The sequence below is a fragment of the Ramularia collo-cygni genome, assembly GCF_900074925.1.
Source record: "Ramularia collo-cygni strain URUG2 genome assembly, contig: RCC_scaffold01, whole genome shotgun sequence".
Lineage (NCBI taxonomy): Eukaryota > Fungi > Ascomycota > Dothideomycetes > Mycosphaerellales > Mycosphaerellaceae > Ramularia > Ramularia collo-cygni.
The window spans coordinates 2,070,697-2,089,958 of record NW_019716255.1 but is presented as its reverse complement, the minus strand read 5'-3'; the positions used below and the strand labels follow the sequence as shown (position 1 = coordinate 2,089,958).

The following is a 19,262-nucleotide window of genomic DNA, read 5'->3' as shown; positions in this document are numbered from 1 at the left end:
GCGTGGACCGTGTCAGGGAGGTGTATGTGTTGAATGTTGGGTGGTGTGCGGGTGTGTGTTGTGGGTGGGAACGGAGAGTGAGTGAAGGCTGTTTTGTCGAGGCTGTTTTAGCGGCTAGCAACTCGAGTGGAATTGGGAGAAGGTACCACGAGTCAAGAAGGTGTTGTCGAGTTGTTTTCCGGGCCTGGAAGCCGACGTARAAGGTACAGGATGCAGTTCTTCCCCGAGTGTTTCGCGCGCGTTGCTTGCCGTGCCGTAGCGAACCGAGTAACGTGGTTCGAGTCGGATGCTGGGGTGGTGTTTGGTGACAGCTTGGATTCGGAAAGTCAAAATGCTAATGTACCCCGGATTGTCTAGCTTGACGCCGGTGGTAGAAGAGGAGTGAATGTCTGTGGCTTTAGCTTTCCCCTCCTGTTTGCTAGTGCCGCGAGACGACAATCACTCGATCATGATTTGAAGGCCTCCAATAAGCTGCCAATGGCGAGATCATGCTCGAGTGTCACCTTGGCGACTGCTGCAGGACGTATGAGCGGGCCACTCCCTGGTGCACAAGTGACAGATTTGGTCCGTTGCTGGTATAAACAGCGACAGGACATGAGAGGAAACGTGAAACAAAAAGTGTTTTTTGAACTGTGCCAGAGCTGTGCTCAATGATGATCTAAATATCTCTTTGAGTCTCGCTCTTTGTGTCCACTATGCCGCGTGGATGGGGACGCTGGGCTGTGATGCCCCTAGCTATGTGCCTAGCTGAACATGATATCCCATCCGTGCTGCCTCTTCCCGGCAAGTGCTCTCCCAGGTGTCCGGTCTTAGGAGCCTTGAGCTTCGCTTCCTATGAGCAACGTCGGAGCTATTCCAGTCTGGACAATGCGAGTTAGTAACAAAGAAACAAGGCTGCATTCCATGTGCGACTACAGCATGGCTGCATGCGGCAGGGTCGTGCCAAACACCCGTGTGGACCTCTTAAGGTACGACGCAGATGCAAGATAAGGGTACTGACCTCTCGATGATGTGAAGTCCCGATTGTGTCTCGATGATTTGGCTGCGCAAGCGTCAGTAGTGACCGGAAGAACACCTCGTACATAGATTGTGCGAGACTTACGATACCTATTAACAGATTCATGGTCAGCACGTGGATTATTTGAACATGCGGGAGCGAAGAACATACCTGACCTGGTTGGAGCGCAAAGGATGCTTGCTCAAACTCCGTCTGCATGTCACCCTTGCCAAAGAAACCCCTTTGCGAACGATTAGTAAATCGTTTGCCACATCCTACCACACAATCATTGTGGAACGTAGTACCACCGAGCGTAGAGAGAGAGAAGGGAGGGAAGATTTGCATGACTTACAGWTCACCTCGCTTCCTCGCGGAACTGCAGTCGCTTTCCGTTGCGGCCAGGTCACCAAGACTCGATTCACCACTCTTGATCTTGGCGTCGTAGGCACGAATGATGTTGTGGGCTTCCTCCTTGGACCGGGTGATTTCGGCCTCGCGCCATGACGAGGGTCGCCGCGAGCCCGCGTGCTTCACCAACAGATGGGCACAACGGATCTTGCCATCCACATTCTGCTTGGCAGTGGCATCAGAGGGCAAGTTGGCCGTGTGGTACTGGCTCATGTAGTGCTTCAACGTCTCGCTGTCGGTCTCTGCCGGCGGCTCCCATCGTGACTCCTTGGTGCCAGGATTGAAGTAGTACGGCAGGTTTTTGCTGTTGGAATGCCGGACTTCCCAGCCCGCAGGCAATCCAGTGGCCTGCGACATATCAGATTAGTCTGGTCCCAACCAGGCAGATATCAATCGATGCAACAGGTGACCGAGACGCGCGTACCATGTGGAATCACTTTGGAAGGATTAGTGAGTTGGGATTGATCGTCTCGACAATGTTGCATGTGCTGACAGTATGGATGGCGCGGGGAAAAAGCACTATAAACAGGCCCAGCGCTTGTTTTGGACTAGCATGGAAGTGGAAGGAAGTGGAAGTGCAGGCTCTGTGGCAACGTCCATCTCACAAGCAATGCCATCATCTCAAAAGGCTACTGTACATGTACAGTACATGTACCATTTTCAGGTGCAGCATCTCCAGCAAGCAGCGAGCCTCTACACATGATAGGCGTAAACGCTTGTCGACGTATAAGCACAGCACGTCGCGTGTCAGACTCGGATCAGCCTTCTGTCCGGTCGCTACACCTCCTCCATTGACGACTTCTTAGGCATTGCTTCAAAGAGATCATTTGCCTACAAGATCACTCGCATCGCTCTAGCAGAGTCTTACTACTTCCCGTTCTCCACAAGCGCCTGGCATCATCTGTAGTACCAATCAATGCCTTCATGTTGACGTTTGCAACCCAAGGATTTTCTGGAACGCGTTTGGATGGGCACTGTGCAGTTCCCGATACTACCCTATATTGGCTCCTGTTGGCTTATGGGAGACTTCCTGGTTGAAACAACTTCCCATCTATGTATCAAACGGCTTGACAACAGCCGGTGTGTATATTTTAGCCGGAAACGTCTACACAAGACTCAGCTGCTCTGTTTTTAGGAAACCTGCAACAAGTGCGGACGCATTCTTTCGAGCATCGTGGGATTTCGGATTCCAGTGGCATGTCGTGGACAGTGTAGTGCCACCCATTTGTATCACAATGACACGTACTTTCTGAACCACCAGTTTGAGCGAAGGACTTCACCGCGCTCCTTGGTATCCAGGCGACAGGCGATCTTTATCATCGTTGAGTCGAAGGCGCATGAACTGAAGCGCAGCGATGACCATGTATGAGGAGCACATTGAGATGAAATATCCATTGTAAGCTAATACACACAGACTCTCGGTACGGATCAAAAACCCGACATCATCTGTGGAAAGATTGCAGCTACGCCTCAACGAAGCCGCCATGAACAAGAGAGCGAACGAGCAGTTGGAAGAATCAGACAAGATACCTCGGAGAACCCAGACCCGACTACGAGCGGCAGACCGCGTTTCTGCGAGCTCAGGCTTGAACAGCAACTCGAATAGTCGGTCATCATCTTCCTCGGGCTCATCGAATGTATCGCCACGTACTCAGCAAGAACCGCGTATGAGATCGGAAGCCACCGCTCTGAGGCCGCGGGTGACCAGCAGAGCAGACGCGACACGATTGCCTGTTGGAGAGAATTACCGGCCCGGTAGTAACCAGACTACAGTGAACAGACCTAGGATTGCTGCAACGCCGCGTAATGAAGGAGAGTATATCATCCGGAGATACCGCCGGGAGACCAGAACATCCACTGGCGAAGTCCAGGTAGTTCAGGTCAGAAACTATACGTATTGGCATCCAGAGGAGAGCAACTCTCGAGTATGGAGATAACCTGGCTTCCACCCCGAAACAATCAACGTGTCGCGAACCCCGCCGCTCAAGTTTGCATCAAAACTCTTTTGAACTCTTTGAAGGCTGCCAAAGTCATCCTGATCTTGTCGACATCGACGGGGCTATCCTGGCTTGAGGTCGTCACAAATACCAGTCCCTGTTTCTTGTCGGCAAAAAACACCTGACCATATACACCAAAGCCCATAACAATGTCACTTGCCTTATCAACATAGCAGAACGATCGATATACCATGTCAAAGGTATTGCCAAACATCGCAGCGAACTTTCCTCGCTGCCACGCTTCTTTCGAACCACCATGCATGATATCTTGAATCCATTCCACAGGGACCACAACATCGCCCTCGGTGTTCTTGCCGTCATCAACAAAGAGCTTCACAAGACGTGCAAGATCCCGTAAAGTGGGACACAACCCGCCGGCCGCACGAGCGAAAGCTTTCGGATCCAGCGCCACTACAGCATCATTCTCGGCTCCCATAGGCTGCCACAAGAGTTCTTGCATAAGCTCCGCAAAGGACTTTCCACTCGCTCGCTCCAAGACCCATCCTATAAGATCCGTGTTGGCAGAAACATACTCGAACCGATCATCAATAACCTCCTGCGGAACAAAGTTCGACAAGAAAGTCTTCAAATCCGTGTGCTGCTCAGACCCGTTCAGAGGATGCCATCCCGCCGCGGCGCGATACTCATGCGTGCCATCAACATAGGCCACGCCGGAACGCATATCGATACACTGCTGGATAGTTTTGTCCCTCCAGACCGTCCCCGATATCTCGGGAACATATTTGGAAACGAGATCATCCACGGAAAGCTTCCCTCGGGCTTGCAGAATGCCAACAAGGAGGCCCGTCACGGATTTGGTGATGGACATGACAATATGTTTTGAATCTTTGGTGTTACCATTGAAGTAGTTCTCGAGAAGGACTTTGCCATGTTGGAGGATGATAAGCCCATCAGTTTGTGATTGGGAGAGGTAAGAACTGAGGTTGTGTTTGATGCCATTGGACTCTATTTCAAATTCACTGAACTCGTTGGGAGCTTGTGGGAAGTTGCCCGGTTTGCTCGACTTGGAGATTGTTGCGGTAGGCAGAACTTTGTCGATGTTTGCGAATGCCCATTGATTGTGCGGAAACTTTAGCCAGCTGCTGAGGTCTGCTTCGGCGGTGCTCATTTTGCAATGTAGGACATACGGTAGAGGCGTACGACTCAGCGTTCAATTCAAAGAGAGAGAGCTCTCCAGCTTGACCTCTGACGGACGGATAACCGAGGTATTGAAATCTGCTTACCGCGGATGCAGAGGAGTGAGAGATACATGTATACTTACATGTACTATGAGAATTTGACAGGCAATGTCAGCTGTGAATGAACAAATGGAAAATAGGCAAACGAGGCACAGTCGCTTGTTCACTTCACACCATGTCTGTTTACACCGCAGTATTAAAAGAAACCCACGAATTTCATGCTCCTCAAAAGTTGCCCACCTGCCAGACAAAAGTACAGCCCATGACTCCCACAATTACAGTAGTTCTAGTCCACCCATCCGACGCCGCCACCCTTTCAACGCCGCCTGATGCTTGTTCAGAATTTAAATCGACCGCTCGCTTGCTCGCTCAATCTCCAAGAAATGCAAAGGACTTCCCACTTCGGCTTTGAGAAGTTGATCAGAAGAGGTCTATCAGGCTTTGTAGGACGATGATCGACTATCTGATTTACCAGGAGTCATGTCGCCGCTGCTGATTTCCAGGCATCTGCGAGCGAGTGCAACAACCTCGCCCTCGCCGTCTTCACTCTCGTCGCCTTCGGACTCGGACTCGACATTCTTCTCGCTGATTTCGCGAACCATGTTCATGACGTCTTCTGACTTGTTTATCGTGTCCATGAGCTTCTGATCGCCGGACTCCAATAGCTGCAGAAGCGTCCAGATTGCAATATGTTGAAAGGTGGGGTCTCCCGAGGCCAGAAAGCGGTTCAAATAGCCGTGAATGCCTCCTGATGGCTGGCTCCAGGAAGAAAGGAAAAGTGAATAGTCGCCAACTGAGCGCGTTAGCAGTGATATCTGATCACAGTTAACACGAGACTCACCTTTACTGCTCAGATTGCCGAGAGCGGCAGCGCTGTTTCCTTGCACTTCAATGCTTTCACTTTCGGTCAAGGGTATGAGCACGTCAAACACTCCGAGGTCCAGCAATTGAGGCTTCAGCTCGTCAGACAACGCCAGCACTGCGATGGCGKCGGTCATCTCAGATTGCACGCTCAAGGGCACTTCCAACACCAGCTCTTTGCATTTCTGTACAGCGCCTGCTTGGAGAACCAGCTGCTTATTTCGGTCCGACGATGCGGCCAAGTTGCGCAGAGTAGAAATCGCATGGCATTGAATCTCCTCGTTGTCAGTCGACCCTAGCAGGTCGACCAAGGGTCGGAGGAAGCCTGCATCGATGATCGGAGATTCGTTCATCGGGTGAATGCTAATGTTGCGAATGCATGCCACGGCGGAAAGGATCAAGGGTAGATAACTGCTCTGCAGCAATACGAGTAAAGGCTGCAGACCACCGGCCCGGACAATCTCTAATTGGTACTTTTCGTCGCTTGCAAGATTCCGCAGGGCAAGGGCTGCTTGACATTGTACTTTTGGCGCCTGGCCCTTCATCAAATGCACCAGGCTTTGCACCAGCTTGGTCTCCGTCTGCGCGAGTCGTTTGCGGTTGGTGCTATCGACCGCGATGTTGCTGAGTGCCGTCGTGCAGTAGTACTGTACATCCGTGTCCGGACTGCTGAGGAGGCTGACGAGGACAGGAATGGCACCGGCGGAGACGAGCTGTTGCCGGTTATCATCCGAGTGTGTCATGTTGAGCAGTGCTCCAGTGGCATTCCTCTGCACTCTCATGTCCTTGCTTTTCGCGAGACGCGTCAGAGGAGCCAACGCTCCCGAGCGCGCTATCCGAGCCTTGTTCTCCTCATGTGTGGCCAGGTTTGTTATACAGCCGACAGCATTGCATTGAACCTCAACATTGGGACTATTCATCTGCCGGATGAGGGGGGTCAGGCCGCCGAGGGAGACGATAAGAGTCTTGTTTTGTCCTGATAGCCGGTCGGTCAGTCAAGTCCTGCTGCGAGCGACGAATCACGACCCACCATCTACAGCGAGGTTGCCCAGCGCAGCCGAAGCAGCTCGCTGGACCTCAATGTCGACACATTCGAGCAGGAACAGGATAGGCTCCAGCGTCGCTCTGTCGACGGGCCGTACATCTAACCGCGAGCATTAGCACGTGTACCTTGCCGCAAGGTGTCCCTCCCTGCACATGCCTCTTTCTGTGATCTCGGCAAAGGTCAAGCTCGCGCTGCGTTGTAGGTCGACGTTCTGGCTGTATACCAGGGTGGAGAGGGCGGCGAGAGGCTCGCCGGAGAAGAAGTCGGTTTCGGCTCGCTGGACAGGGCGGTCAGTATGCGCGTGCAGGTCCTTGTACCCAGTGGGGCTCATCTCACGTTCTCGAGATAGTTGAGCAAGTCGGCGACCGCTTCGCGCTCCTCCTGCGCCAGGACACTCTCGTACGAGACCTTGGAGCGGCCTGGGTAGGCGGTTAGCTGCTGTATACAGGCGGGGAGTTGGTTGATGGGGGGAAGGCGATACCCGAGCAGCAGCACGAGAAGATTCCCCGTAAGCTGGCCATGATGTCGAGAGCCTCACAGCTGGCGCCGCATGTGGAATTATATGGTGTCGGTGGGTATGCTCTGGGGTTGTTTTGAGAGTTGCCCGTTTCAATGATGAAGTTCAGGTTGCACACCTGGACAAGCTAACTAACTTTAGATCTTCCAGCAACACCTCCGTCGCTCTCACGATGACCTTTGCATCATCATCAACGACACTCTTTCCGCCTATACGGCGCGACTTGTCGATGGCTACCATCAGATACTGTCGCCAAACGATCTTTGGTCTCTAGCCATCTGGCTGATCCCTTGTTCGTTTGTTCGTTTGTTCGGAGTGTTGATCGCGTTACGGCCATCACCGATGGCCTGCCTCCTGGCCGCGACTTTTAGGCCCAGCGACACAACGCATCGCGTGAAAGTCGCCTCTCGTTGCTCCAAGTCATCTGTTTGTGGTATACCGGAAGATGCAAATTGAGGCAACGCACCCATGCTCGAGCTCCGATTTCGACAAGCGAAAAGCAACTCGTTCTTTGAGCGGACGCGTTGTGCACTCATTCCTGGCTATCAGGAAAAGCAAGAACCTCGTTGACCACACGTCGGGCCAGAATGACAACGGACACAAGGAACGAGCTTACCTTATCTCATGACAAGCCGACCTTGATGCAAGGAGATCACGGCGAGGTTGACGCATCAAGGAGATCACGGCGAGGTTGACCTCATAGGATGTTGACCTCATAGTGAGTTGTTCTACTATGCGGTATTTACAGAGCGCTTTTGTACGCAATCATCAGACCCGTGAGACTAACTTACCGCTCACACCAAGATCGGTGTCCGACACAGAGCTATAGCTACAGCTTCCTACAAGATAGTGAGATTACGAGGGGCGCAGCGTCTTTGCCGTGCGGCATTATTGATCTCGCTCGTTCATCCGTCACGTAAAAGGACACCCCGCAGCCGTCAGCATACTTGGCATAGTGATGTCTTTGTCTTGGCCGCTTCTTGAGCGGAGCTGGAGCTCATCGGTAAGATAGGTAGCCTAGCTGCATGCACGCATGATTGCAGATTGCAACCGCCCGCACGACGACGCATGTGATCGATCAATTACCGACGTTCGGACTTGGAGCCAGCACTGCACCTGAGTCACCGCATCATCAAGAAGCGACTTTTGACTCGGAAGTTTTACTTTGACGTAGAGCAGACCGCCCTTTGAAGAGAGCCTCGTGGCTGGCGTTCCACGCGTCGCTGCTTACATTTGCCATTAGCACTGCTGGGCCTCATTACGGAGCAGGCAAGAGACTTTTGTAAGATCGAYCCCATCCTTCACAACATGGCGGTGGGTAGGTCTCCGTGTGATGTCCGGGCTGGCGTCGCTACGCCACGACGGCCACGCTGTTATTAACGCATTTGATCCCCGCCAGCTTGGCAACCAATCTGCAAGAAGTGTCCGGGGTCGTTCGGTACACGGTGCGACGTCCGTGCGTGACATGGAATATAACAAGCCCATCACTGTGCATGACGTGATGCTTAGCTGGCTAGGCGTGAACGGCATGACCGTCATACGTTCTGACCGACGAGGATTGGCTGCTGGGGCATGAGGTCGAGTGAACGATTCATCGTTGCGCAGGCAGTGAAAGGGATGACTGGCGCTCAAGGCATTGAATGCTACGGCTTCTACAGATTCGTTGTTGACAGGGCATATCGATAGCCCRCCGCTATAGACACTGCCGATGATGTTCCTTCGGCCCATCGACAGCTGATCCACGGTGATTCGTCGTGACTCGAGGGAAATCAATCTAGAGTTGTGAGATCACCCCGCCCTRGCACGCAGCCATTATTAGCGCTCTGGGGCCGTCAAACCTTCAGTCAATGATCTTCTAAGGAGCTACAAAATCATCCCGCCCAAGCTGCGCCTACTTTACGCCTTGGCATGAAGATGGGTACCCTTTGACTACTACTGATTGCAATATCTACCTGACCCTTGAAGCTCTTCTTGCTCCTGCACCGGTTCCTTTATAACAACCTCCCCCTCCCCAACAGCCTGCGCTTGCGCTCGCTCTTTGTCCACCTCCTTTCCCTCGCGACAGCATCAAGTCAAGCCACACGCAGCTACCACGCATGGCCGCTCTCAACATCCAGAAGCACTTTAGCGGACTCCGAGTCGGTGTTGATCGCCGTCGTGGCCGCGATCCATTTGCTACTGGCTTTGAAGATGATAGCGATGAAAAAAGCAGACCGAGCAGACCGAAGACCAAGGCTCCGCCCATCAAACCGCGAGTGCCTGCCGCTGCAGCCCCCAAGCCGGATCCCACGTCTGCGATCGCCGCCCTCGACGTCTTGCTCGACAGCGACGAGGACTTTCTCGACGTGCCCAAGACCGACACGAAGAAGGCGACCGACCGCCGACCCAGTCCTGCACCTGGCAATCTAGCCTTACACCGAGTGACGGACGGAGCAGGGCGTCGTGGATCCCTTCCAGGCGTCCTCCCGCCGACCAAACGAGCCGCTGAGCTCGCCGTGGGTCAGCTCGCCTACCTCGACGACAGCAGCGACGACGAACGGCCCCCGCCATCAAAACGATCCGGTCGGCGCAATAGCCCAGCGCCGCGGAAATCGTCCGACGATTCGTGGGATCGCTCCGACACGCCACGGGGCGACCGTGTTCCAGCAAAAGAGGCTCCCGTCGCAGTCCCTATAGTCCCGGCCCACACCGTGGCCTCGCCCTTCGCCGGCACCGTAAGCTTCAAAAACCCCGACACGTGATATGTGGGGTCATGGCGCTAACCCCCGGATTTTCCAACCTAGAAATACTTGCAGGACAGCGAAACAGACAGCGACGAAGAAGCCGTCAGCTCGCGAAAGGGCTCCACGGAGAGCACCACCACCGTCAGCACCACCCCGCCCGACCCATCCACCTCGCCCGCCACGAAGAAGACGTACGAGGTGCCGCGAGTCGACAAGGCGAAACTCCACGGCGGTGTTTCCTGGCGCGCCTTTTCCGCCGGACGGGCCGAGCAACGACACGCCGAGGTCGAGGCGCTCGCCGCCAGTCTGCAGCGACGAGGAAGATCGATATCCTTCTGCCCGCTCGTCACCACCGACGACGGTCGCCGCGTCCCGCTTTCGCCCTCCATCGGGCCGCTCGGCAGCAATGGCCGAAGAAAATCAAACACCCGAGGAAAATCGCCGCCCAGGCGCCCTGAAGACGTGGGGCCTGCAGACGACGCCGGCGGCGACGGCCGCATCGCCTTCACAGGCAATCCATTCGCCGGTAAGTCCAGTCAGTAATCTTGTGACGCACATGAGYCACCATGCGCACCTGCCCGCCAACACTTTGCAAAACTTTAGGACAGCGAGCGCGGAGCAACAGCGATGACAGCGCCAATGCCCTTGAACGTCCCACGTTCCACCACAGCAGCCTCCCTGACATCCGCATTGATGATGTCGCCAACCTCTGATCCGGAGAATGACACGCCGCTTCATCCCAGCCGAATGACTGATTCGGTCGAGTCGATTGTCGGCAAGTTGAACATTTCACCACAGACTATTCCAGAGGCATCTTCGATCGATCATTCCATCTCACAGCTCTCGCCCATCGAAAACCTCAGCAGACATTCTAGCACCACGTCCATAAGAGTGCCGCGGGCGTCGAGGATATCTGCCGCGGGATCTCGACGCTCATCGCGACGCTCGAACTCGGGCTTCTCCTCGGCGAGTCCTGCTGCTGCATTCCTTGCCGGCTGGGGTAGAGGTGACCCAGATGAACCAGCACCGGAGCCGAAACCTGACGATGAGGGCCAATCGATCGGTATCAACAACGAGTTCGTCATCGGTCCACAAATCGCCCAGGGCGCCTTTGGTGTCATCAAGGAAGTTCACTCACTCGATGCACATGGGAATCGAACGGTGCGCGCTGTCAAGATCATTCACAAGGCCGTCCCTGGGATCAGTGACGCTGAAGCCGAAAAGATTTCACTGCAGGTGGAACACGAGGTATCAATCTGGCGATGTCTCAACCATCCTCACATTTTGAAGCTACACTCGGTGTATGATACCGATTTTGCCTTCYTTTCTGTCATGGATCTTAATGTCGGAGGAACTTTGCATGATATGGTTCGGAAAACGAGGCAAAGTGCGTCAAGTAACCATGGCCGAAAGGGACTTTTGCCGCAACTTGCCAAAACCTACGCATATCAATTGGCGTGCGCATTGAGATATTTGCATGAGGACATTCGCGTCTGTCACCGCGACGTCAAGCTTGAGAATYGTCTGGTCGATCTCTCCTCGGCGGGCGCCGAGGAACAAGGCGGTTTCCTTCGACTCTGCGATTTCGGCCTGGCCGATTTCCTGCAGAGTGCCCAGCATGCAGACGTGGATGACGCGGGATCTGATCGGCAGTATCAACGCCTCTCGCTGAAAGAAGGTGATCCTATCATCATGGCATCCTCCGTCATCGGCACACTCGAATATGCTTCGCCTAAGGGGCTTACTGTAGATCGCAAACTGTTCGAGACGGCTGGAGACATATGGGCATTCGGGGTGGTTGTCTACGCACTGTGCACAGGTGACCTGCCGTTCCGTCATGCCATGCCCAGCAAGACCGCCGAGCTTATCATGAGCGCCGAATACGACGAGAACGCTTTGCGGGAGGCCGCCTCTGGTGGTGGCGAGGTTATTGACCTTGTCAAGGGCTGTCTGGAGAGATCGGTTGAGGATCGGTTCACAATTGCTGATGCTCTGCGAAGTCCTTGGTTCGAAGGCTGCCGTGAGGATGCCGAGGAATCCTCTGCAATGGGAGCATGGACCTGAGGCCTTGGCCTGTACTACTATTACTCACGACTTTATGATTGCTTCAACGGACACGGACATTAAGCGAGCATGCGGGGTTGAACAGTTTTCGCAAACAAAAAAGAATAGGTTCGGCGCTGGATGGATATAATGGGGACTACCAATCGGTGTTTCCGATGGGGTGGCACGGTTCTTTTCTACTCTTCGTTTCTTTTCCGGAGTTCCCACTGGACATATCAGGCTGTGGATACGGACGATACCCTTCGGCGTTTATGGGTGATGACGCTCGTATCTGCTACATTGCTGTGGTGGTCTCATTCAGCTTGTGTATAATTAAAACGATATCGTTGGCGTGTATTCAGCGCAGCATTGAGCATTCTCATGGACCACCACAACATCAATGCATCTTGTTGCTAGTAGCGTGCATTTCAACCTTCTCTCTCTCAACGTGTTCCGCGAGTTCGTTTTCGAGTCAAGATCACCCTTATAGATCGTTCTCAATTCAATCGCGCGAATCCCGCTCGAGCGTAACGACAGGCCTATCAATTCGATGAAGCGTCTTCGCGACATTGAAATATCCTTCATACTCTACCTCCGCAACGCCATCCCCAGCCGGCAAATCATAGTGATAATGTCCCCCCGAACCCGATCCATCCGTAGAGAAGCAATGCGTATGCTCCATTCTCAATCCGAAACGCTTCCCTGGATCTGCAGTGTGAAAGACACTGAGACATACAATCGGAGCCTTGAAATCATGATATGTAAGCCAGTCGTTGAGCTGTTTTGCGTTTTTGAACGGGAGATCTTCTTTGGGGGGAAAGTCGGGCATGACGTGGAAGTGAGCGGTTCCTGTCTTTATGAGGAACATCCCTCCCATACTGATTGGTCGGTCGTCGCGAAAGGCTTMGTATAGTGCTTGTTGTATACATTCTGTGAAACTCTTTTGATCGCCTTTTCGAGCTCGGGCAGTGATTTTGAGAACTGGACCTGGGAGACCTGAGGAGCCATAGAGATTCATCATGAGCGCGCAGTCTGACGAGGGACTTCTCTCACAAATTGCAGCGTGCTTTCCCATTGTACCGTCGAATTTGGTATAATAGGTCAAGTTGTTGACATTCTCGAAACTGTCCTCCCAGCTTAGATTGGGACTGAGCTCTGAGTTGATACCGATAACGTGAAAGGGTCCGGCTCCTGCACCGAGAAGTTGGCCTTTTTCAGGGCTCATCTTCATCTCTTTTGCAATGTCTAAAAGGTTGTATTTGCATTCGAATCTGGGTTCAGGAAAGAGGTTGGGTTGGCCGCCGATATCTGCTATGCTTTCGTTGCCGGAGAGACMTTCTGCTGCTAGGTGGAAGGGCGCTTTGCGAAGATCGGGACATTGTGAGACGCTGATGGTTGCTTTTTGGAAGTTTGCCTCTAGTGCTGGACGCAGAATTCCAGCGATTTCGTCCAAGGAAGGTGGAGAGAGAGGATATGTTGTTGTCAGCATCTTGTGGTGACAGGATTGTGTCCGGACTTCTAAAAGGATAGCAGACTGCAGCGGGGTCCAAGTCTTGTTGTTGAATGAGAAGTGATGTGAGACCTGAGAATCATGAGCCAGGTAGAAGTGAATGATGTCAAGTTATACAGGGTGGGTCTATAGCTGGCGCCTACTCGACGAAAGAGGTGAAGTTGGTGACAGGCGAGTTTCCTCACTCCAGCACGACTGCGGGACTTTTAGCAATAACAACTCAATGCAATGGCAATGATCTGAATGAGCAATGAGGAGCATCAACGACTTGCTTGTGCTCCGACATCGCTTGAAGGGGAGCTGTAGGAGCTGCAGCCTCCACCGTAACCCCTCTTTGCGACGAAACATCAATGAACGATATCGGTATAGCATATTGTCGTCGTGATTGCGGTTTTGGAGACATTCGTCTCGAGCTTGTTACGTTCCTACCTGCCCTTCCATCAAGCTGTGTAAGTAGGTAGATAGTTCGTAAGTCTCTCTCCAACTCAACATACCTGTCTACACGAACTAGGCTTCTGCAGCATGTTACCATCGCAAGAGTTGCCCATTGACCTCGACCTCAATGGCAAAGTTGCTGTCATCACAGGTATCGGCCAAGTTGGCATATTCGACTCATCAACTTGGGGTAATGGAGCTGCAACAGATACGTTCTGCTTCCGTGCCTATCAAACGATAAAGGCCATCGTTAGATATCCCCAGCAAGAGTCTTGAGACACAACGGGGTAAAGGTCTTTGGATTCCATCTTAATCTCCAAACTGCCGAGTACACAAAATAAAGGCTCGTAGCAGACAATTCGAATACAATCTGCAACGTCGTCAAGGCTGGTATGATAAGCGTTGGAGATATCGACAAACTTGTCGAAGCAGTCAGTCCTTGCAATACATGGTGGAATCGACATGCTCTACAACAATGTAGGCATGACTGCGCCCGGAGATCCGTAAGCGACAAACGTTGCTTCCGACCAATACTCACCATTCCTGACCATGTCTATCAGCGGGTCCATATCAGAAGAACTGTGATAGAAGCAGATCGATCTGAATCTGAACAGCGTGTTTCGCTGTTGTCGACTCGTTCGGATGGTGGCATCACAGAGTCGACCAGGACCGGCGGCATGTGATAAGTGTCCGATCGATTCACATCCTGCGCATTTCATCAGCTCGGCTTCTCATTGCGTCAGGACATTGAGTTCTCGTTGCTCCGCGGTATGCTCTCTGTTCTTTCTCCTTTCATGCATTGTCCACCGCTGTGACTCTCATGGTTGTGATCAAAAGGTGCTGCGCTCAGATTGATTTTCATGAGACCTCACCAGCAGTGTCGCTACGATATGACCAGCAGTGAAGCGTTCCACTCACATGTGGACTCTGCTAGCGAGAAGGCATTTAGCGGTCGTGACCAATGACTCCTTTAGGAGACATCCTTTCCAATTTTCCCGACTTTGCATCTGCTGAGTCCTGTCTGAAGTAGCTCTTCAATTGACAACTCTGGCTACGCTACGTCGCGTCTCTCACAATCTTTCCCATGGCATTTTTAGCGCGGCCCTTGAAGTTCTGGTAATGACTCCGCCGCAGGTGTGGCTGTCCACCGACAGCATCAAGATGTCCTTCGGCGGTCTTACCATCGACGATTGGGCGGATATACTGAGGTGGTCTCAGCAGCCGGCGTTGTTCTGGCCGGTTTTCGGCGAGAGACTTTCTTTCGTGGGGAACGCCCCAGCTATCGTACTCGACTTCACAGTCGATCGCATTGCCTCTGAATTTCGGGCGACGTCTGGCGGTTGGATTGGGAGCTCTGGCGATGAAGAATTGCGATAACCTTGACGCGCCTGGGCGTTCTTCTGGGGGTGTGGAAGAGAACCCACCGGGCTCGTCCATGAAGACTCGCCTGCACTGCCATCGCTGAACAGCAATGAACAGTCTCTCCGTCACGCCATGTACTGCGTCCTCACTTGCTGCGTGCTCGGCACAAAGACAATGTCGCGCAAAAGTATCCACTTCCACTCTCAATCCGACTGGATCAATTCTCGGATCGCCTGCAAGGAAGTAGAGTGATTGGAAAGCGACGCAAAGAGAACGTGGAGCACTAATAGGCAGCCCGCACCTTTCCCCACCGTAAGGACTGACACAGTCGTCAAGCTTCCGGGACATGCAGGTGAGAGCGTTGCCATGGTCGAGGACATGCAGTCGGAGGAATAGATCATTTCCATCCTCACGCAGGAAACCACGGAAGCCGTAAAAGGAGAAGAAGTTGGCAACTATCGCGTTGCTATCCAGAAGCATCGTATTATAGCCGGGAATGGTAGCTGAAATGAATTCTCGGGGTTGTTCTGCGACACATCGCTTTTGTGGTTGATCATGCCGTCTTCACGGCAGCATTGTTTGTGTCCAGGCGGCACTCAATTTTCCTCTTTACACTTCTCGAACTTTCTCGTGCCAGCTGATCTATCACATGTTCGGAATGTTGGCAAAGAAAGCATTCTGCGTGCTGCGTCAAATAAGGAGCCATAGCCCACATGCTGGAGAGCATTTTCAGTCAGCCTTCAGCAAGCGAAATTGCGAGCATAGATTGTAGAATTCCTCTCCGACCTTGACAAGCTTTCTCGCTCACATTCAAACCTGACGAAGGGTAAGATTACGATCATGGTCGTGGTCGTGGTCCTCTTTGGACGTGTGAGCCATGGAAAGGAGAAGGACATGCCACGATCGGGAAGTAGCGTAAACATGGCACTTAAGCTGGTGTGCCATTCTGAAGAGGTCGAATTGAGAAGTGTGTATCAATGGACGGGGTTAGGGAGTGGTGGAGGAGGAAGAAAAGAGGAGGTGAAGTTGGTTGTGCTTGGCTCGAAGCTCAACCTGGAGAAAGGCATGGCTTCCGACCCTGCTGAACCACCTTACAATCAACAACAAACACCGTGTACCAACCAACCAACATGGCCGACCCAGAACTCGCCACAAAGGCTCCAGAGAGCGATGCTCAAGAAGACGTCACCATTCCAGGCGACTCAAAGGTTGATCAGGGAGCAGCGAGCATGGGAGTGAGCACAACCGTCATGCACCCCAACATGTCGAACAACTCGTTCTAAACATTCCTAGGAGCACTGCACGACCGATCGTCCGACTCGTACGCCGTCCAAGCCCGATCAAAGCTCGAGCGAGAATGAAGGCTGACGGTGCATACAACACTGTAGCTTCCAATGAACAACCAACCGGCGTATGAGACTCGAACAATGCCATCGAGCGGAGCAAGTTGCTGACTGTCGGCTTGTAGGAGATTCTCACATTGAACGACGTCGAAGCCTATGTTACGAAGCCAGCCGACTATCCACACGCTTCCTCCAAGCTGCTCCTGCTATTGACTGGAGGCACGGGTATTCATTCGAAGAACAACCAAATACAAGCCGACAAGTTCGCTGCTGAAGGATATGTGGTGGTGATGCCAGACCAGTCAGTAGAACTGTTCAATACATCCATCGGATCAGCAGACTAATCTGTCGAACAGGTTCGCTGGTAATCCAGCATCGTCCGTCTCCACGACCCAGACCAACGCCGCCGAGGAGAACCCTAGCATCATTGAGCAAGTCAAGTTAGGCGTAGCTGCAGTAGCCAAGTCGTTTACTATCGACATGTGGCTCGCAAGACATACACCGGAAAAGGTGCTCCCAATCCTCCAAAAGGCCATTACGGGCATTCGAGACGAGTACGGAGACGCGGTCGCCAATGGAGGCGGCATATATGCCGTAGGATACTGCTTTGGGGCCCGCTATGTGCTTCTACTCGGTTCAGAGCTTCATGCAGACGTTGCTGCAGGTCAGCGGTCGCCAGAGACGCAGGCTGAGGAAGGCATGACGAAGAAAGGTCCTGAGATCAAGGTTGGTGCTATTGCCCATGGTACGCAGGTATCCGTGTCRGATCTCGAGAACTGCACCGTGCCTCTTGGAATTGTGGCTGTAGAACAGGACAGCCTTTTCCCTGATCACATCCGCGACAAAGGCGTCGAGAAGTTAAAGGAGAAGGGCATCGAGACGGAGGTGCAGGTGTATCCCGGAGTACCGCACGGGTTTGCCGTGTTTGGCGATTACGCGGATGAGACGATCAAGTCTAAGCAACAGCAAGCGTTTCAGCAACTGTTGGAGTGGCTGCAGTCCCACTGAGCGGTGCGCCCGCGTGGAGACATGATGAATGAGGTAAACATGGTATTAACGAGCACATGGTCATTGCAAGTCAGAATCTCATTACGAACCCAGTGACGCCGTGCTTGTTGAGAGCAAATGCCTTGCGAATCATCGAAGCACCGCCTTTACATCTTCGACTTCCCACTACCTCTCTTCACACCTTCAACGGCAGCGCCTGAGATGAGGAAGTCGGGATACTGCCATGACCCACCGTGGCTGGCCCCTGACACTCTCCACTGACCTCCATCCACAACCAAAGTGTTGCCGTTTACGTAGTTGCCGGCATCAGAAAACAGATACACGGTGGCATCCGCAATCTCCTTTACTTCACCCCATCTACCAATTGGAATGGCACGAGCACTCGCTTTGGCACTTTCAGGGTCTTGCTTTGACAGCCTTTCCATGCCTTCTGTGTGGGCTATGGGTCCCGGTGTTATGACTGCGACATAAATGTTAGCTTCTGCTCCGGCGGATCCCAGACCTCCCATTCGCCGTCTCCGTCAGGAATGGAGGGCGATCGAATTCACCTACCATTGCTTGTCACGCCCAATGGTCCATACTCGATAGCAACGGCATGTGCGATTTGGTCTACGCCAGCTTTGGCGGCCGCAGCGTGGGCCTGCAGAGGAGATCCCGTGTAGTGGAAAGAGGCAGAGACAAAGATGATCCTCCCTCCGGTCCCTGCTGCCTGTTGCCTGCCAGTGTTTGGGTTCTTCTTCGCGCTCTCGACAAGATGGGGCATCACAGCCTTGACTGTGTTATACGATCCCAGAGTATCAATCTCGAGGACTGTCCTGAATGCATTGGCAGAGAGTTGACTGATGGGCGCCAGAAAGTTTCCGGCAGCACCAGCAATGGCAAAATCGATTCCCCCGAGTTCCTTTGCGCACTTGTCTGCTGATGCCTTTAACTTCTCTGGATCCCGTACGTCTACGCCTCCTTGGCCAATGACTTTTGAGCCGGGTCGCGCGGTCATGAGGTCCTTGGCCATTTTCTGGGTCTTTTCTTCGTTGCGGCCGATGATGTACGCGTTTCCACCCAACGCAACAAATGCTCGTACTTGGATGGAGCAGATGGTACCTGCTCCACCGGTGCAGAAGAGGACTTTGTTGGTAAAAATGCCATCTCTCCAGACGTTGGAGATGAAATCCTCGCGTGGAACGGGCATGATTGTGAATTGATGGGGATGTCCTTGGTGTCGTTGTAAAGAGTGGACGATATGGAATTTACTCCAAAGGAACTTCAATCATATATACTTCGGTTGTATGCTGGGGTATGCTGGGGTAGACGCGATGATGTCCGCAATATTTACGGCCGTAGCGGGTCTTTTGGTTCGGAGCCCGCCCGAGGTTGTGATTGATGAGGTGATCACGGCAAGAAGCTTCGAGGTTGAAGGAACATTGATCAGTCAAGGTAATAAATTATGCGCTGTTGCAACCGCGCACGCTGAACCGGTGCCTCGTGCCGTGATGCTGAATGGTGTGCAGGAGTATCCATGCGTCCGTTCCCCAAGCTTCCATTCCAAGTGGGGACWTCCACGTAGCTCTAGATCCTCCCACATGGAGAACGTCACTGGACAAGGTACAGGATGTCCTCGTACATGTACCTATCACATCCCCACGATTACCGCTCTTCGTGTTGAACATCGCCATCCAACGTTCCGACGTTTACACCAAGCTTGCTGTACTTCGACCACCTTCCTCGACGGAACAAGAACGCCCTGCAAATAAGCGCTCGCGCAACAGCACCACAAGTGTATCAAAAGCGGGGACGATCGTAAACAACAACACACT

At 53.0% G+C, this 19,262-nt stretch overlaps 10 protein-coding genes; 3 read left to right on the top strand and 7 right to left on the bottom strand.

Annotated features, from left to right (window-relative positions):
- Positions 1–850: 850 nt before the first annotated feature.
- RCC_12083 (probable peptidyl-prolyl cis/trans isomerase) lies at positions 851–1,832 on the bottom strand (the record flags this gene model as incomplete). XM_023765921.1 has 6 exons in its annotated part: positions 851–860; positions 1,001–1,042; positions 1,103–1,107; positions 1,169–1,238; positions 1,350–1,753; positions 1,830–1,832. 6 exons carry the CDS (start codon positions 1,830–1,832, stop codon positions 851–853), a joined length of 534 nt encoding a protein of 177 aa, XP_023621689.1.
- Positions 1,833–3,388: 1,556 nt separating this feature from the next.
- On the bottom strand, positions 3,389–4,531 carry RCC_00742 (uncharacterized protein; the record flags this gene model as incomplete). Its single annotated transcript, XM_023765920.1, has 1 exon — positions 3,389–4,531. One exon carries the CDS (start codon positions 4,529–4,531, stop codon positions 3,389–3,391), a length of 1,143 nt encoding a protein of 380 aa, XP_023621688.1.
- Positions 4,532–5,035: 504 nt separating this feature from the next.
- On the bottom strand, positions 5,036–7,028 carry RCC_00741 (probable Vacuolar protein 8; the record flags this gene model as incomplete). XM_023765919.1 has 6 exons in its annotated part: positions 5,036–5,394; positions 5,443–6,438; positions 6,493–6,587; positions 6,660–6,784; positions 6,844–6,926; positions 6,989–7,028. 6 exons carry the CDS (start codon positions 7,026–7,028, stop codon positions 5,036–5,038), a joined length of 1,698 nt encoding a protein of 565 aa, XP_023621687.1.
- A 2,092-nt stretch (positions 7,029–9,120) lies between these two features.
- Positions 9,121–10,460, top strand: RCC_00740 (uncharacterized protein; the record flags this gene model as incomplete). XM_023765918.1 has 3 exons in its annotated part: positions 9,121–9,738; positions 9,808–10,273; positions 10,351–10,460. The coding sequence occupies 3 exons, from the start codon at positions 9,121–9,123 to the stop codon at positions 10,458–10,460; spliced, it is 1,194 nt and encodes a 397-aa protein (XP_023621686.1).
- Positions 10,461–10,494: 34 nt separating this feature from the next.
- On the top strand, positions 10,495–11,811 carry RCC_00739 (related to Ca2+/calmodulin-dependent protein kinase, EF-Hand protein superfamily; the record flags this gene model as incomplete). Its single annotated transcript, XM_023765917.1, has 1 exon — positions 10,495–11,811. The coding sequence occupies one exon, from the start codon at positions 10,495–10,497 to the stop codon at positions 11,809–11,811; it is 1,317 nt and encodes a 438-aa protein (XP_023621685.1).
- Positions 11,812–12,292: 481 nt separating this feature from the next.
- On the bottom strand, positions 12,293–13,279 carry RCC_12247 (related to Ester hydrolase C11orf54 homolog; the record flags this gene model as incomplete). Its single annotated transcript, XM_023765916.1, has 1 exon — positions 12,293–13,279. One exon carries the CDS (start codon positions 13,277–13,279, stop codon positions 12,293–12,295), a length of 987 nt encoding a protein of 328 aa, XP_023621684.1.
- Positions 13,280–13,965: 686 nt separating this feature from the next.
- Positions 13,966–14,276, bottom strand: RCC_12246 (uncharacterized protein; the record flags this gene model as incomplete). XM_023765915.1 has 2 exons in its annotated part: positions 13,966–14,154; positions 14,274–14,276. 2 exons carry the CDS (start codon positions 14,274–14,276, stop codon positions 13,966–13,968), a joined length of 192 nt encoding a protein of 63 aa, XP_023621683.1.
- Positions 14,277–14,791: 515 nt separating this feature from the next.
- RCC_12245 (uncharacterized protein) lies at positions 14,792–15,577 on the bottom strand (the record flags this gene model as incomplete). Its single annotated transcript, XM_023765914.1, has 1 exon — positions 14,792–15,577. The coding sequence occupies one exon, from the start codon at positions 15,575–15,577 to the stop codon at positions 14,792–14,794; it is 786 nt and encodes a 261-aa protein (XP_023621682.1).
- Positions 15,578–16,227: 650 nt separating this feature from the next.
- RCC_00738 (uncharacterized protein) lies at positions 16,228–17,448 on the top strand (the record flags this gene model as incomplete). XM_023765913.1 has 5 exons in its annotated part: positions 16,228–16,332; positions 16,391–16,418; positions 16,486–16,508; positions 16,566–16,741; positions 16,797–17,448. 5 exons carry the CDS (start codon positions 16,228–16,230, stop codon positions 17,446–17,448), a joined length of 984 nt encoding a protein of 327 aa, XP_023621681.1.
- Positions 17,449–17,594: 146 nt separating this feature from the next.
- On the bottom strand, positions 17,595–18,637 carry RCC_00737 (probable reductases with broad range of substrate specificities; the record flags this gene model as incomplete). XM_023765912.1 has 2 exons in its annotated part: positions 17,595–17,908; positions 18,001–18,637. The coding sequence occupies 2 exons, from the start codon at positions 18,635–18,637 to the stop codon at positions 17,595–17,597; spliced, it is 951 nt and encodes a 316-aa protein (XP_023621680.1).
- Positions 18,638–19,262: the final 625 nt, after the last annotated feature.